The sequence below is a fragment of the Plecotus auritus genome (assembly GCF_963455305.1).
Source record: "Plecotus auritus genome assembly, chromosome: 2".
Taxonomy (NCBI): Eukaryota; Metazoa; Chordata; class Mammalia; order Chiroptera; family Vespertilionidae; genus Plecotus; species Plecotus auritus.
The window spans coordinates 47,519,471-47,537,110 of record NC_137771.1 but is presented as its reverse complement, the minus strand read 5'-3'; the positions used below and the strand labels follow the sequence as shown (position 1 = coordinate 47,537,110).

The window sequence follows — 17,640 nt, the reverse complement described above, 5'->3', positions numbered from 1 at the left end:
AAGAAGAATAGTGCCTGTAATTATCATGTTTCTACATAAATGAGCAAAGGTGAACAACAGAGGCATTTCCTTGGGGTTCTTAGCCAGGTCTATACTGGGGTTAATTAGAGGTCAGCAGAGTTTTTCTGTAAAGAGCTACATTGTAAATATTTAACCCTGCAGCCATAAAGTCTCTATTGGAACTACTCAACTCTCCGTTGTGGCACAATAGCACTTAGACAAGGTTTAAATGAATGAACCCGGCCGTATTCCAATAAAATTTTATTTACCAAACAAATGGTGGGCTAGAGTTGTTCTGTAGTTTGCCAACCAATACTGTAAACAATGACAGGTAAATAGTGCAAAATGATACTTAGCAATTTCTTGAATATGTCCTAAAATTCCAAATGGTGAGCAAAAAAATATTGTGTAGATCAGTGCAATTTTAATTTCCTATAATAGTATAGGTAGGAATCACAATTTCATATTCAGTGAACTCAATATGTAGTTGAACCAATTTTTCTACATATCATCAAAATCTGAGACTCATTTACCTGTGCATAATCACCAAAAGGCTGAGAATAAGCAATGCACTTTTCCAAGGTGTGTTGTGATTCATTTTCCTGAGAGACTGCCTCCAGAATGTTGCTCGCAATTCCAGTCTTCTGTAGAGTGGTTTTACTTGCAGGGGCTAAAGGCAAAATCAATACATATATTTTAGTTAGGTTGCTTTATTGTTAATTATAAACAGAGTACAGACTCATTAATTCAGCATATTTTCAAATAGAACACCAATTTTAGCTTGCCAGAATATATTTCTACATTATCCCCAGGAGAAAAAAAATATATAGTATATGATGTTGTCTTATTCATTTAAAAGAACTGAAAATGAAAGTTTGCCCTATGGTAAATAATTTTGGTGGAAACATATATGTCTAGCCCTGGCTAGTTTGGCTCAGTAAATAGAGCCATTGGCCTACGGACTAAAGGGTCCCAGGTTTGATTCTAGTCAAGGGCACATGCCCGGGTTGCAGGCTCGATCCCCAATAGGGAGCCTGCAGGAGGCAGCCAATCAATGATTCTTTCTCATCATTGATGTTTCTCTCTCTCTCCCCCTCTCTGAAATCAATAAAAACGTATTTTTAAAAATACATATATATGTATAATCTCCAAAACAAGGCATACAAAATGTAAATTAACCTTTCTTGTTAATGTAACAGTTGTAACTATCATATTTTAGACCAGTTAAAAATATAGTAGATATACTAAAAGCATATTAAATTTTTTTCTGGCTTTTAAAAAATTAGAAATTAATGTTTAGATTCAAGAGGATACTCCATAAAATAAAGATAATGCACATTAAAAACGAAATTCATCTTTCATCTCTTCTCAACCAACCCTATTCTTTTACCCAGGGGTGACAGTTTAGAATTTATTTTCCCAAATTTACTTTATCCATTTACACATTCAAATATGTACATGTAAGAATATATAGCTTTAAATAAACAAATGGAATCACTTTATACATACATTTGCTTTTCCCACTTAATTTGTCTTAGAGATCATTTTACATTACTACATGGTTATAAAAGAAAAGTTGCGTAGTATTCCATTTTAAGACAAACTATTCATTCCTGTTAATGGACCTTAAGGCACTTTCCAGTTTTTACTGTTTACAACCAATGTTCTAGTGAATATCCTAGTATATGTACAGCGTAAGCCACAGTTGTGATTTTCTCTTAAAACTGTTAATTTACACTAACTGAAAGCCTGAGGAGATCCTCCAAAAAAGTACATGAGAATTCCACTTCTGCCAATGAGTAGCTCATAGGTTTTTGGTGTATTTGGCTAATACTCCAGATATATTAAATTACTTAGAAGTTTAAACCTCTATTTTAGAAATATGATTCTATCTTTAAAGAATTATTGTGCCAAATAATTCTTCTGCCCAATTATTTTTAATGATTCAATAAGTTAATTATATTCTTAATAAATTATAAAAGATGTCTTCCTTAAAGTAAAATGCATTTTAAGGGTTAATTTTAGTTGTAAAATGCATTTTAAGGGTTAATTAAGACCAGGGTCATAATTTAGGCTTTAATTGGTCAATAGGCATGACTTGTTTCTATCAAATTAAAAACTGAAGTAAAACTCATTATGGAAAGTATTCAATAAAACTCAAAAATATTAATACTGAGTTCTCACTTACATGGTAAGCACACACTGGGCAACACACTTGCCAAGTTTAAGTATGGGTTTTTACTAAGCCGAATTTCTTTTGGTGGTTCTCCCAAGAGTGAAGTCTGATTCTTAGAGGCAGCCTATTTATCAAAAACAAAAGAATAGGAACTTAATAAAAGGTACAAGAAAATAAAAAGAAGAAGTAATGAAGAAATACTTACTCTTCAATAAATCTAGTGTGGTAAAAACTTGTAGAAACTAATGCTTCTACCTATGAAGATATAAAGTTATGAAATATTTCTGGATATTGATTAAAATTATCACATTTCACCTGCTATTATTTTTTCAGTAAGTTTTTAAAAAAGTATTCTGGAACCATTAACTTTAGAACTGAAAGAGAATTAAAGGCCATCTTGTATAACCTTCTCATTTGAACCAGGAGAGAATTAATCTTCACAAGAAAAAACAAATTTCATAACTTACTTCCAGAAACAAAGTTATAAACATTATTTTTAAAAAGTACATTTAGTATGTGTTGGAGCCAGGCCTGAAACCCTTTCTTTCTTAACAGCTATATTACATTAGCCAGAATAATGCTAATGGACCAAATGGCTTCACTGGAGAATTCTACCAACCATTTAAAGAGAAATGAAACAAACACATAATCATCTTAATTGATGAAGAAAAAGCATTTGACAAAATTCAATACCCTCAGCAAATTAGAAATAGAAGGAAACTACCATAACAAAAGTCATGTATAAAAAAGCCAATATTATACTCAATGGTAAAAGACTGAAGATCAAGAATAAGACGAAGATGCCTTCACCACTTCTGTTCAACACAGTACTGGAAGTTCTAGCCAGAGCAATTAAGCAGGAAAAAGATATAAAAGGCATCCAAATTAGAAACAAAAAAGTAAAATTATCTCTATTTGCAGATGACATAAAAAAGATTACACAAACATTGTTAGAATTAATAAATGAATTTCAGGATACAAAAACCAACATGCAAATAACAGTTGTGTTTGTATATACTAACAAAGGACAATACAAAAAGAAAACAATTCCAGTAGAATAAAATACTTAGGAATTAACTGAACCAAGGATAAGTACTTGTACACTGAAAAACTACAAAACACTGTTGAAAAAAATTAAAGACGACAAATAAATGAAAATACATCCCATGTTCAAGAATTGGAAACAATACTGTTAAAGTGTCAATACTACCCCAAATAATCTACAGATTCAATAATCCCAATTAATATTCCAACTTTTTTGCAGAAAATGAAAAACCCTAAGATTAATATGGAATATTAAGGGACCCCCCAAAAGTTGCTGGAAGGTGAAAAAGAAACAAGAATAGAGGGCCCCCAATTTATGATTTCAAAACTTACTACAAAGCTACAGTAATCTTAACAGTGTGGTACTGGCATAAACACAGACACACAGGTGAATGGAATAGAATAGAGATCCCAGAAACAAAACCCCACACATGCACACGGTTAAATGATTTTTAACAAGTGTCAAGATTATTCAATGGGGAAAGGATAGTCTTTTCAACAAAAATTGTTGAACTGAGAAATTTGGATATCCACATGTAAAATAATGAAGTAGATCCTTATCTAACACCTATGCAAAAAATAACTCAAAATGGATCAAAGACCTAAATGTATGAGCTAAAACTATAAGTCTCTAAGGAAAAGCTTAGATGGAAAGCTTCATGATATTAAATTTGGCAATGATTTATTGGATATGACACCAAAAGTAGAAGCAAAAAAAAAAATTTTTTTTTGAGTGACAAAACAAGCCTTAACAAATTTAAGAACACTGAAGCAATATCAGGTATTGTTCTGACCACAGGGGTATGAAGCTAGATATCAGTAACAGGAAAAAAAGTAGAAAATTCACAGATATGTAGAAATTAAACAACACACTCCTAATGGGTTAAAGAAGAAATGAAAGGGAAATTTTAAAAAATCTCTTGAGACAAATGAAAATGGAAAACAACATACTCAAAAGTTATGGGATGCAGCAAAAGCAGTTCTAAGATGAAACTGTATTGTGGTAAATGCCTATATGAAGAAAAAAGTAAACAACCTAACTTTATACCTCAATGGATTAGAAAAAGCACAAAATTAACCAAAGTAAGGAAATATTATTTACTAGAGTTGAAATAAATAAAAAAGACAAGAGAAAGGAAGATCAATAGAGTGAAGTATTAATGTTTTGAAAAGGTAAACTAAATAGACTAACGTTTAGCTAGACTAACCAAGAGCAAAAGAGAAAGGACTCAAAATTATAAATGAAAGAGGAGACCACAGAAATACAAATAATCTTAATAGACTATTATCAAGAAACATATGCCAACAAATTGGATAAACTACAAGAAATGGATAAATTTTTGGAAACATTCTACAAAGATTGAATCAGAGAAATTTGAACAGACCAATAATGAGTAAGGATTAATCAAAAAATTCCCAACAACCAAGAAGCAAAGATAGAGGACCCAAATAAAATCAGAAATGAAAGAGGTGAAGTAACAACTGACACCACAGAAATACAAAGGATTATGTAAAAAATACTATGAACAACTCTATTGGACAACCTAGACGAAATGGACATATTCTTAGAAAAATACAAGCTTCCAAAACTCAATCAGGAATAATAATAAAAAAAAAACCTGAATAGGCCGATAACTATCAAAGAAACTGAAGCAGTAATCAAAAATCTTCTGGAAAACAAAAGCTCTGGTTCTGACGGCTTTACAGGGGAGTTCAGCCAAGCATTCAAAGAAGAACTAAAACCCATCCTCCTCACACTATTCCAAAAAATTCAAGAGGAAGGCACACTTCCCAGCTCTTTCTATGAAGTCAGCATTACCCTAATTCCAAAACCAGATAAAGATACCACAAAGAAAGAGAATTACAGGCCAATATTCATGATGAACATAGATGCTAAAATCCTCAATAAAATTCTAACAAATAGGATCCAGCATTACATTAGAAAGATCATACACCATGACCAAGTGGGATTTATCCCGGGGATGCAAGGATGGTACAATATTCGCAAATCAATAAACGTTATACATCACATAAAGAAACTGAGAGACAAAAATCACACAATCATATCAATTGATGCAGAAAAAGCATTTGACAAAATCCAACACCCTTTCTTGATAAAAACTCTCAGCAAAGTGAGAATAGATGGATCATACCTCAACATAATAAAAGCCATATATGACAAACCTACAGCCAACATCATACCCAATGGACAAAAACTAAATTCATTTCCCCTAAGAACAAGAACAAGACAGGGATGCCCACTTTCACCACTCCTGTTTGATATAGCACTGAAAGTGCTAGCCATAGCAATCAGACAAGAAGAAGAAATAAAAGGCATCCAAAGTGGAAAAGAAGGACACAGAAAAGATGGCGGCTGGCAGGACGGAGGTGAGGGAGAGGAAGTGAGTGAGTGAGGGTATGAAAGGAGAGGGTGTGGATGTGCATGGTGTGTGTGTGAGTGAGTGAGGGAAAGTTAAATCTCGCAGGAGCAGCAGGGGCTGGCAGACAGGCTCTCCTTGACAAGGAGAGACTATCACCGCTGCGGGTACTCCCTGGATGGCGGGACACCAGCACAGAGCCCAGGGGAGAACGGCCTTTTTTAGGAAGGGGAGAATGGCCTTTTTTAGGAACTCATCAACACCACCAACCAGACAGGCCTTGGAACTGCCCTGCGACCCAGCAGGCACTCCAGCCAAAATCCTGCTACCCCAGCTGCAGACCCGCGGACCCTGGGACCTCCACCTCCAAAGGTACACCGCTCAGCAGCAGTAAGTGCAACCTCCCCCTCCCCAGTGGCAGAACTCCAGATTCACGCGTATCCAGCCCTGCAGGCAGCCAGGACGCTCCACTCCAGATTCATGTGTTTCCAGACCCTCAGGCAGCCAGGGCACTCCACTCCTTAGGCAGTAATTGGGAGCCGCTGAGAGCCCCCGAGGGTGTGATGCTGCACAGACAAGGGCACACAGCTCCCGCAGCAGAAATTCTGAATTCCCTCTTCCTGGATAACTACCCACATTCACCCCAGCGACTCAACCATGGTGCCAGGACTCCTCAGAGTGCATCAGAACTCTGCGCCCAGCAAGCACACCTCCACAGAGGCGAAGTTCCAACAGGCAGGCACCCTGAGCCCATCTACCCACAGGGCGCTAGTGGGAGCCACTGTGAGCTCTCCCTGGGTGTGATCTTGAACAAGCAGGGGCGCACTTCCCCCCAGCAGTAGAAGTTTTGAATTCACTCATCCTGGATACCAGCCCACAGGCACCTCAATTGCGCGGCTACACTGCCAGGGCCCTTCAGAGTCCTTCAGTGTGCCTTGCTGGCAAATGTACCACGGGTGCTCCTGTGAGCTGCCACTGGGAGTAAGCGCCTATCCACCACAGGTGCAACAGCAAAAGCTGGGACTGTCCACCCCAATACTGCAGAACTCTGGGCACCACAGTCACACCTTTCCAGAGAGCAGGCCCCCTGAACCCCATCACCCCAACACACGGTTCCTGGGTGCCATTGTGAGTCCCTGCTGGGCACGCATGATTTCAATTAAGGGTGCAAGATAGCAAAAATTGGGACACTCCCCTCCACACGGATGACTTCTAGACACCGCAGTTGTGCCTCTCAAGCTCGCAGGCCTACATCAAGAGAACCCAAATAGCTCAAGTAGGGAGCTACACTAGATTAACAAGCCCAGGAGAACTGAGAGATTACGCCAGTAGCACCATCCCCAAAAGAACCTGGGTAGCAAAGCAATGGGATCTACAATTAAAACATTACAGGAAAACATGGGAAGACAAGAAAGCAATCCCCAAAGGAAAGAAAAAGAGGAACCACCAGAAAGGGAGTTAAATGAACTCGAGGCTAGCAGCTTATCAGAGATAGAATTCAGAATAATGGTTATAAGGATGTTTAAACTGATGGGTGACAAATACACACTCCTCAATGACAAATACACACAACTCAATGAGAACTATAAGGAGCTGAATGAGAATGTCACCAACATGCAAAGAAACCAAGAGGAGATGAAGAACGACATAGCTGCAATAAAGAACACAATGAAAGGCCTAAACAGTAGACTAGAAGAGGCTGAGGACCACATCAGCGAATTAGAAGACAAGGTAGGAAAAAAACACACAAACATGGCAGCAACTGGAAAGAAGACTTAAAAAGCAAGAGGAGAGCCTAAGGGAGCTTTGGGACAACACAAAATGAAACAACATTCGCTTAATAGGGATACCAGAAGGAGAGGAAGAGAAGCAAGGAATAGAAAACCTGTTTGAAGAAATAATGACAGAAAACTTCCCTGATATTGGCAAAAAAAAACAAACAAAAAAAACAAAACAAAACAAAAAAACTATGCAAGTCCAAGAAGTACACAGAGTCCCAAACAAGTTGAACCCCAAAAGACCGACACCAAGACACATCATAATTAAATTGGCGAACACTAACGACAAAGTAAGAATCTTAAAGGCTGCCAGAGAGAGACAGAAAGTTACCTACAAGGGCTCTCCTATTAGAATATCAACTGATTTCTCAACAGAAATACACCAGGCCAGAAGGGAATGTAATGAAATATAGAAAGTGATGCAAAGCAAGGGTGTGCATCCAAGAATACTATACCCAGCAAGGCTAAAGGGGCTGCTGTAAAAAGAAGAAAGAGAAAGGCAAGAAGAAACACAAACACTAAGGAAAAATATGACAACAAACATGTACTTGTCAATAATAACATTAAACGTAAATGGATTAAATGCACCAATCAAAAGACACAGGGTAAGAAAACATGACCCATACATTTGCTGTCTACAAGAGACCCACCTCAGAGCAAAGGATTCACACAGACTGAGAGTGAAGGGATGGAAAAACATTTTTCAGGAAAATGGAAATGAGAAAAAGGCTGGGGTTGTGATACTTATATCTGATAAAATAGACCTCAAAGTAAAGGCCATAATAACAGATAAGGAAGGCCACTACATAATACTAAAGGGAGCAATTCAACAAGAAGATATACCTCTGGTAAACATATATGCACCCAAAGCAGGAGCACCCAAATACATTAAAAATCTCCTGGAAGATATTAAGGGAGAGATCGACAACAATATGATCATAGTAGGGGACTTTAACACACCACTGACATCAATGGATAAATCCTCTAGACAAAAAATCAGCAAAGAAACAGTAATTCTAAATGACACACTAGATCAGATGGACCTAACTGACATCTTCAGAGCATTTCACCCCAAAGCCATGGAATATACGTTCTTCTAAAGTGCACATGGGACATTTTCAAAAATAGACCACATATTGGGTCACAAGCAAAGTCTCCCCAAATTCAAAAAAATTGAAATCATACCAAGCATTTTCTCAGACCACAATGGCATAATATTAGAAATAAACTACAATAAAAACATTCCAAAAAATTCAAACACTTGGAAGCTGAGTAGCATGCTACTAAACAATGATTGGGTTATCAATGAGATCAAAGAAGAAATTAAAAACATCCTGGAGACTAATGACAATAAAAACACAACACTGCAAATCCTATGGGACACAATGAAAGCAGTCCTGAGAGGGTAGTTTATAGCTCTACAGGCCTACCTCAAAAAACAAGAAAAAATGGTAATAAATTACCTAACCCTACAACTCAAAGAGTTAGAAAGAGAGCAACAAGAAAAGCCCAGTGTAAGAAGAAGGAAGGAAATAATAAAGATCAGAGTGGAGATAAACGACAATGAGACCAAAAAAAAATACAAAAGATCAACAAAACCAAGAGCTAGTTCTTCGAAAGGATAAACAAGATTGATGAACCTCTAGCCAGGCTCACCAAGAAGCAAAGAGAGAGGACCCAAATAAACAAAATCAGAAATGAAAGAGGGGAAATAACAACAGACCCCACCGAAACACAAAGGATTGTTAAAAAAATACTATGAACAACTCTATTCTAACAAACTAGACAACCTGGAGGAAATGGACACATTCCTAGAAAAATACAACCTTGCAAAACTCACTCAGGAAGATTCTAAAAATCTCAATAGGCTGATAACTATGGAAGAAATTGAAGCAGTCACCTAAAAGCTTCCAGCAAACAAAAGCCCGGGCTTCATAGGGGAGTTTTACCAAACATTCAAGGAAGAACTAAAACCTATCCTCCTCAGACTATTCCAGAAAATTCAAGAGGAAGGAACACTTCCAAGCTCCTTCTATGAAGCCAGCATCACCCTAATACCAAAACCAGATAAAGATAACACAATGAAAGAGAATTACAGGCCAATATCCCTCATGAACACAGATGCCAAAATCCTCAAGAAAATTCTAGCAAATCGAATCCAGCACTACATCAGAAAGATGACCAAGTAGGATTTATCCCGGGGATGCAAGGATAGTACAATACTCGCAAATCAATAAACGTGATAAATCACATAAACAAATTGAGAGATAAAAATCACACAATCATATCAATTGATGCAGAAAAAGCATTTGACAAAATCCAACACCCTTTCTTGATAAAAACTCTCAGCAAGGTGGGAATAGAAGGATCATACCTCAACATAATAAAAGCCATATATGACAAACATACAGCCAACATCATACTCAATGGGCAAAACCTAAAACCATTTCCCCTAAGAACAGGAACAAGACAGGGATGCCCACTCTCACCACTCCTGTTCAATATAGTGCTGGAAGTACTAGCCATTGCGATCAGACAAGGAAAAGAAATAAAAGGCATACAAATTGGAAAAGAAGAAGTAAAACTGTCCTTATTTGCAGATGACATAATACTGTACATAGAAAACCCTAAAGACTCCATCAAAAGATTATTAGACTTAATAAATGAATCTGGCATTGTAGCAGGATACAAAATTAATGCCAAGAAATCTATGGCATTTCTATACACCAATAGTGAACTTACAGAAAGAGAGACTAAAAAAGCAATCCCATTTACCATCGCACCAAAAAAATTAAGATACCTAGGAATAAAATTAACTAAAGAGGTAAAAGACCTATACGTGGAAAACTACACAACACTGAAAAAAGAGATAGAGGAAGACATAAACAGATGGAAGAACATACCATGTTCATGGATTGGTAGAATCAACATCATCAAAATGTCCATACTACCCAAAGCAATCTATAAATTCAATGCACTTCCCATTAAAATACCAACGGCATATTTCACAGACCTAGAACGAACCTTCAAAAAATTCATCTGGAATAAAAAAAGACCCCGAATAGCCACAGCAATCCTGAGAAAGAAGAACAAAGTAGGGGGGATCTCTATACCAGATATCAAGATGTATTACAAAGCCACTGTTCTCAAAACTGCCTGGTACTGGCACAAGAACAGACATACAGATCAATGGAATAGAATAGAGAACCCAGAAATTGACCCAAATCACTATGCTCAACTAATATTTGACAAAGGAGGCATGAACATACAATGGAGTCAAGACAGTCTCTTCAACAAATGGTGTTGGGAAAATTGGACAGATACATGCAAAAAAATGAAACTAGATCACCAACTTTCACCATAAACAAAAATAACTCAAAATGGATAAAGAACTTAAACATAAGATGGGAAACCATAAAAATACTAGAGGAACCCGCAGGCAGCAAAATCTCAGACATATGCCAAAGGAACTTCTTCACTGATAGTGCTCCTAGGGCAATGGAAACTAAAGAGAAAATAAACAAATGGGACTACATCAAAATAAAAATCTTTTGCACAGCAAAGGAAACCATCAATAAAACAACAAGAAAGCCCACTGCATGGGAGAACATATTTCCAATGATATCAACGATAAGGGTTTAAACTCCAACATTTACAAGAGAACTCATACAACTTAACAAAAAGAAGATAAACAACCCAATCAAAAAATGGGCAACTGATCTAAATAGACACTTTTTGAAAGAAGACAGAAGGAAGGCCAAGAGACATATGAAAACCTGCTCAAAGTCACTAATCATCAGAGAGATGCAAATCAAAACAACAATGCGGTACCATCTTACACCTGTCAGAATGGCTATCATCAACAAATCAACAAACGACAAGTGTTGGCGAGGATGCGGAGAAAAAGGAACTCTTTTGCACTGCTGGTGGGAATGCAGACTGGTGCAGCCACTGTGGAGAATAGTATGGAGTTTCCTCAAAAAACTAAAAATGGAACTCCCATTGACCCAGTGATCCCATTTCTAGGAATATATCCCAAGAAACTAGAAACACCAATCAGAAAGGATATATGCACCCCTATGTTCATAGCAGCACAATTCATCATAGCTAAGATTTGGAAACAGCATAAGTGTCCATCAGCAGATGAGTGGATTAAAAAACAGTGGTACACAATGGAATACTATGCTGCGGTAAAAAAGGAGTTCCTACCATTTGCAACAACATGGATGGAGATGGAGAGCATTATGCTAAGTGAAATAAGCCAGGCAGAGAAAGATAAATATCACATGATCTCACTCATTTGTGGAATATAATGAACTGCATAGACTGATGAACAAGAACAGATCCAGAGACTGAGAAACGTCGATCAGAACCTCAAACTTCAGGGAAGGAGGGGGTCGGTGGGAGTAAGGGGGAGAGATCAACCAAGGGACTTGTGTGCATGCATATGAGCCTAATCAATGGACACAGACAACAGGGGGGTGGGGCATGGGTGGGGGGTGGGGGGTAATGGGGGAATAAGGACACATATGAAGAAAAATAGTAAAAATAAAAAAAAAATAAAAAAGAAATTGTGAGGTAACCAGAACCCCAAGAACGCCTGAGAACGTCTTTCTTGCCTTGCTAGCAGTCATCAGCTGTACTGTAATATTACCTGGGGCAAATGGGTAAGTATTTTGGACTTATGTTCCTGACCCTTCATGCGTAATAGCCCTTACGTGGTCTGATCCCCCGCCTAATGTAGTCACCAATAATACCAAACACCTTGGTCATCCAGGAGGACCATGGGTGGGGCAAGGAAGTATAATTACACAGGGGTCACCACCCAGCTTCCCTTTTGTATGACACAAAATCAAACCACTGCTCCTTTGTGTGTAAAATTAAAGAGAGGTTTCTGGCTTGCGCGGACGCCAAAGGAAGGGACTATCACTACTTGCTCCTGGGAGAGGTGCAGAAAATGTAACTAAGACCTTGTCTATACAAAAAGAAATTGACAACCAGTTTGAAATGGAATTGCCATGGCCTAGAGCAAAGAATATCCTTACATGATATTATTCTACAATGTCATTATAATTTTTCCCAGATTTGGACCCCCATTACCTATAATAGTACCTGGCACCTTTGGGAATCAATAAAAAATCATCTTTATGGTGTTGGAGACAAAGGTAACACATCTCTTGATATTTTAGAATTACAACAGCATAATGTACAATTATCCCAAACAAACTTACAAACTAATTCTTTGAATGTCTGGCAGCAATTTAAAAAGGACATGAAAGGATTTAATCCCTTCCACTGTGTAGAGGGCCCCCTGGGAAGGCACCCGAACATTCTATATTGGCCCCTCTTGCCCTTTTGGCCAAGAGGGACCCTCTTCTCACAATCCAATTGCCCATAGCTGTTGCCTGAGCTTTCTGTTGATGCCGAGGTTGAAACCTCTTGGTGGCTGGTACCATGGATCTGTCTCTCGCCCAATGGGGTGAGCTGGGCCCTCCCTGGAGAAGAAATCTGGGTTCCCCAAGATAGGTGATCAGTGCCGAGGCCCCACCAGCAGGCGAGGGGATCCCAAGGCAGGTGCTGGGCGTGAAGGCCACGGGGGCATAGGCTACCAAAGAGACAGAACTGAACCTCACATCACCCTGCTTGGCCCCGGAGGATGGCTGGTTAGCCAGAGACGGGTAAGATTCCTCAGGGAAGGAACAACCTAAGACAGGCACAGTCGCAGAGGGGCCATCAGGAGAGAACTAGGGGGTCAACAGAGGTGGGGCACAGACCCTCACCCCCCCAACTTTGCAGGGGCCTGAACCCTCACCCCTTCTCAGGGAGGTCTCCTGCCCCCATGGCTGCTTCGCTTCCCATGCCCAGCTCAAATCGGGACCCAGGCAACAGAGACTTGGCCGACAGCAACTGCCCTCTCACTGCAACAAGACTTGTTTGAGTTGTCTTGTACTCATGGTGTGGGGAAGTGGGTTTTCGATATCTAAATCCAGCCTAGCACCAGGAATGCTCAGGGCCTACTCAAGAAGGCAAATAATCCTTTCCACTAATATTTACAGGGTAAAATAAGATTGTTGTTAGAGTATTAAATTTGACAGTAAAATGGTAGTTAAGTTCTCAGACTAATTTAAATTGGCTAATTGAAATAAGCAAATATTCTAGAAAAATTAATGGTACTGGACAAAAAGCTGTTCCTAAAGCGTTAACTAAAATTTTTATTGGTAGTTCATCCCATGGTAAAATTGCGTAACATGTAATGAACCTAAAGCAGTCATATTTTAGTGCAAAAAATTAAAATTTAAAAGCTATCAAGACTACATTATAAAATTTCCAAAAGCCTCCTAATATTTAAATAAAAAAAGGGGGGATAGTAGAAGAATATCATGTAAGGAAAAATATCCTGTAAGTAAATTACATCTAGAAAATTTTTACTTTAGAAAATTAACTTTCATTTGAAATGCTAACAGCAAGACATCCATGAAAAACACACATGGTGTCAAAACAAGCCAAAGGAAAATCATTTGGGCAAAAAATGAAAAAGGATCCCAAGTCAAATTTATAGAAAGGATTCCTTTATTAACTTTTGGTTGAGAATATGTTTGTATATTTTCAGAAAACACCTCTAAGACCATGTGGATTCCTGCAACAGAGAGGAATTGACAGGACTGCTCCAGCCATGAAGACAGAAGAGAAACAGTCTAGAGATGGAAGACGCTGATGACGCCTTGCCATACTAGCAGTCAGCAGCTGTGCATTGCTGCAGGTTGCCCAGGACCAAACCAGAGAAGGTCGGATCTGCATTACCATTTGTCCACCATCCAGAACTGAAATATCATTGCTGACATGTACACATAAGGAACTGTTTGACATTGAAATTGGCACTCAAAAGAACTGTTGGCCCAGAAAGAAACTCACTACAGACTGATTCATTTGCCTCTCAGCATAACCATTACTGTTTATCTCATTTTCAGTTCTTATACGTGTATTTCTAGTATCACATGATCTCACTCATCTAGGGGAAATAACGAACAACATAAACTGAAGAACAAAAACAGACCCGGAGACAGGGAAGCATCGATCAGACTGTCAAACCTCAGAGGGAAGGTAGGGGAGGGTGGGGGTAAGGGGAAGAGATCAACCAAAGGACTTGTATGCATGCATATAAGCATAACCAGTGGTCACGGACAACTGGGGGGTGGGGGCATGCGTGGGGAGGGGCTTGGGATGGTAATGGGGGGATGAGGACAAATATGTGATACCTTAATCAATAAAGAAATTTAAAAAATAGTAAAATAAAATAAAAAACAAATTGGAAAAGAAGAAGTAAAACTGTCATTATTTGCAGATGACATGATACTGTGCATCAGTGGTTCTCAACCTTTTTTTTAAAAAAAATAAATCTTTATTGTTCAGATTATTACAGGTGTTCTTCTTTTTTTCCCCCCATAGCTCCCCTCCACCTGATTCCCCACCCCACTCCATGCCCTTACCCCCCGCCACTGTCTTCATCCATAGGTGTAAGATTTTTGTCCAATCTCTTCCCGCACCCCTCACACCCCCTTCCCCCTGAGAATTGTCCCTGATTCTATTGTATTCACCAGTGCATTCTATTCTTCAGATTTTTTATTCACTTGATTTTTAGATTCACTTGTTGGTAGGTATGTATTTGATGTCATTTTGTTGTTCATAATTTTTATCTTTACCTTTTTCTTCTTCTTCCTCTTCTTAAAGAATACCCTTCAGCATTTCATGTAATCCTGGTTTGGTGGTGATGAACTCCTTTAGCTTTTTCTTGTCTGTGAAGCTCTTTATCTGACCTTCAACTCTGAATGATAGCTTTGCTGGGTAGAGTAATCTTGGTTGTAGGTTCTTGCTGTTCATCACTTTGAATATTTCTTGCCACTCCCTTCTGGCCTGCATAGTTTCTGTTGAGAAATCAGCTGACAGTCATATGGATACTCCCTTGTAGGTAACTAACCGTTTTTCTCTTGCTGCTTTCAAAATTCTCTCTTTGTCTTTTGCTCTTGGCATTTTAATTATGATGTGTCTTGGTGTGGTCCTCTTTGGATTCCTCTTGTATGGGGTTCTGTGCGCTTCCTGGACTTGTAAGTCTATTTCTTTCACCAGGTAGGGAAAGTTTTCGGTCATTATTTCTTCTAATAGGTTTTCAATATTTTGCTCTCTCTCTTCTTCTGGCACCCCCAAAATTCGGATGTTGGTAAGCTTAAAGTTGTCCCAGAGGCTCCTTACACTATCTTCATATTTTTGAATTCTTTTTTTCTTTTTGTTTTTCTGGTTGGGTGTTTTTTGTTTCCTCATATTTCAGATCTTTGGTTTGATTCTTGGGGTTCTTTGATCTACAGTTGAATTTCTGTATATTCTTTATTTCAGACAGTGTATGCTTAATTTCTGACTGGTCCTTTTCCATTTTTTTGGCATTCTCATTAAGCTCTTTGAAGGTCTCACTAAGCTCTTCGGAGGTCTCATCAAGTTTCTCGGCGGTTTTTAGAAGATTCTTGAGTAACCTTATAAATGTGGTTCTGAACTCTATGTCGTCCAGTAGTTTGCTTTCCTCAATTTCTTTCATTCGTGACATGTTTCTCTGTCTCTGCATTTTGCTGCTTCCCTGTGTTGATGGAGTGGCTTTGTGTGGTAGGTGACCTATAGGGGCCAGTAGCTCAGCCTCCCCAATCACCCGAGGTGGACGCTCTTGGTACACCCCTTTGTGGGCTGAGTGCAAAGTCTTGGTGTAGTTAAGCCTTGATTGCTGTTGGTACCCTGGGAGGAATTGACCTCCAGGCCAATTGGCTGTGAGGACCCGCTGTGTCTATAATGGAAGAACTGCTGCGCTGGAGACACGCTTATGGTGCAGGACTTCAGTGGGGCTTTGGTGCTCACTGAGTCTGCCTCTTGAATGTGTCACTTATGGATGTGAGGAGTTGAAATCAGGTGTCTCACACTGACCACTAGGTACACTGGCTTCTGGATCTCCAATGGGGTGCAGGTCAGCTACTGTCTGAGGCCACCCAGCAGGCACTACAGTGAGAACTACAGTTTTTCTCCTCTTTGCTTGGGGTTTAGAGGTTTTGGAGCTGTCTGATCCGGGCTGCAAGTTTGTTAGGTTAAGCTGCGATATGGCAGGCCATTCATATGCTAAAGCCGCTGCTTGGAGCTTGGGTGGGTTTGTAGGTTGTGCAGGGTGGGGTCTCAGGGCGTCACTAGGCTAGAGCGTGGCAAACAGCAATGGCTGCCAGTAAGCTGGCTCTGCGTTTCTGACCGTGTCTCCGTGTCCTGCGCCCCAGCACAGTAAACAATTATTCCAGCGCGCAGCCCTGCAAGCAAGCCACCCTCACTTTCCGACCCAATGGCCAGCTTCTCCCCATAGGAGTTTGGGTCCTCCGCGTCTCCCCAGAAACTAGAGTTTGGAGTAATCAGGAGCTTGTCTCCCTTCGGGTTGAAAAAAGCAGCACTCCCAGTCGCCCGCCGCCAGCCCAATGCGCGCGCCTCCATACCTCAGCTTTTCAGCACTTGTGCACGTCTCAGTGCTCTTTTCTCTTTCCTTCTAGTTGTAGAACTTCCACTCAGCCAGCTTTCCAGTGGTTCTGGGTGATAGACGTTTTGTCTTTTAGTTGTAGTTTTGAAATTGTTGTGCGAGGCAGCAGTTTAGGTGCTTACCTATGCCGCCATCTTGGATCCTCCGGTTCTCAACCTTTTTAATGCCGCAACCCTTTAATACAGTTCCTCATGTTGTGGTGACCCCCAAGCATAAAATTATTTTCGTTGCTACTTCATAACTGTAATTTTGCTACTGTTAATAAATCATAATGTAAATATCTGTGTTTTCCAGTGGTCTTAGGCTCTACAGCAGCGGTTCTCAACCTGTGGGTCACGACCCACAGGTTGAGAACTGCTAGCAGGGTCGCCTAAGACCATCGGAAAACACAGATATTTACATTACGATTCATAAAGAGAAATGAAAAAAAAACACACCACCAATCCCATTTACCATTACACCAAAGAATTAAGATACCTAGGAATAAACTTAACTAAGGACTTAAAAGTCCTGTACTTGGAAAACTACAAGGACATTGAAAAAAGAGATAGAGGAAGACATAAACAAATGGAAGAACATACCGTGTTCATGGATTAGTAGAATCAACATCATTAAAATGTCCATATTACCCAAAGCAATTTATAGCTTCAATGCACTCCCCATTAAAATACCAATGGCATATTTCACGAACCTAGAACAAACTCTCTAAAAATT

At 39.2% G+C, this 17,640-nt stretch overlaps 1 protein-coding gene across 6 annotated transcripts in view; it reads right to left on the bottom strand.

Annotated features, from left to right (window-relative positions):
• Positions 1–17,640, bottom strand: part of RAVER2 (ribonucleoprotein, PTB binding 2) — a 105,614-nt gene that overhangs the window by 23,925 nt on the left and 64,049 nt on the right. For all 6 annotated transcript variants that reach the window (XM_080656384.1, XM_080656380.1, XM_080656379.1 and 3 more), the window contains exons 10-11: positions 2,189–2,300; positions 534–670 (exon numbers count right to left, since the gene is read on the bottom strand). In XM_080656384.1, coding sequence (XP_080512510.1) covers positions 534–670; positions 2,189–2,300 — 249 coding nt within the window. The remainder of the gene's footprint in view (positions 1–533; positions 671–2,188; positions 2,301–17,640) is intronic.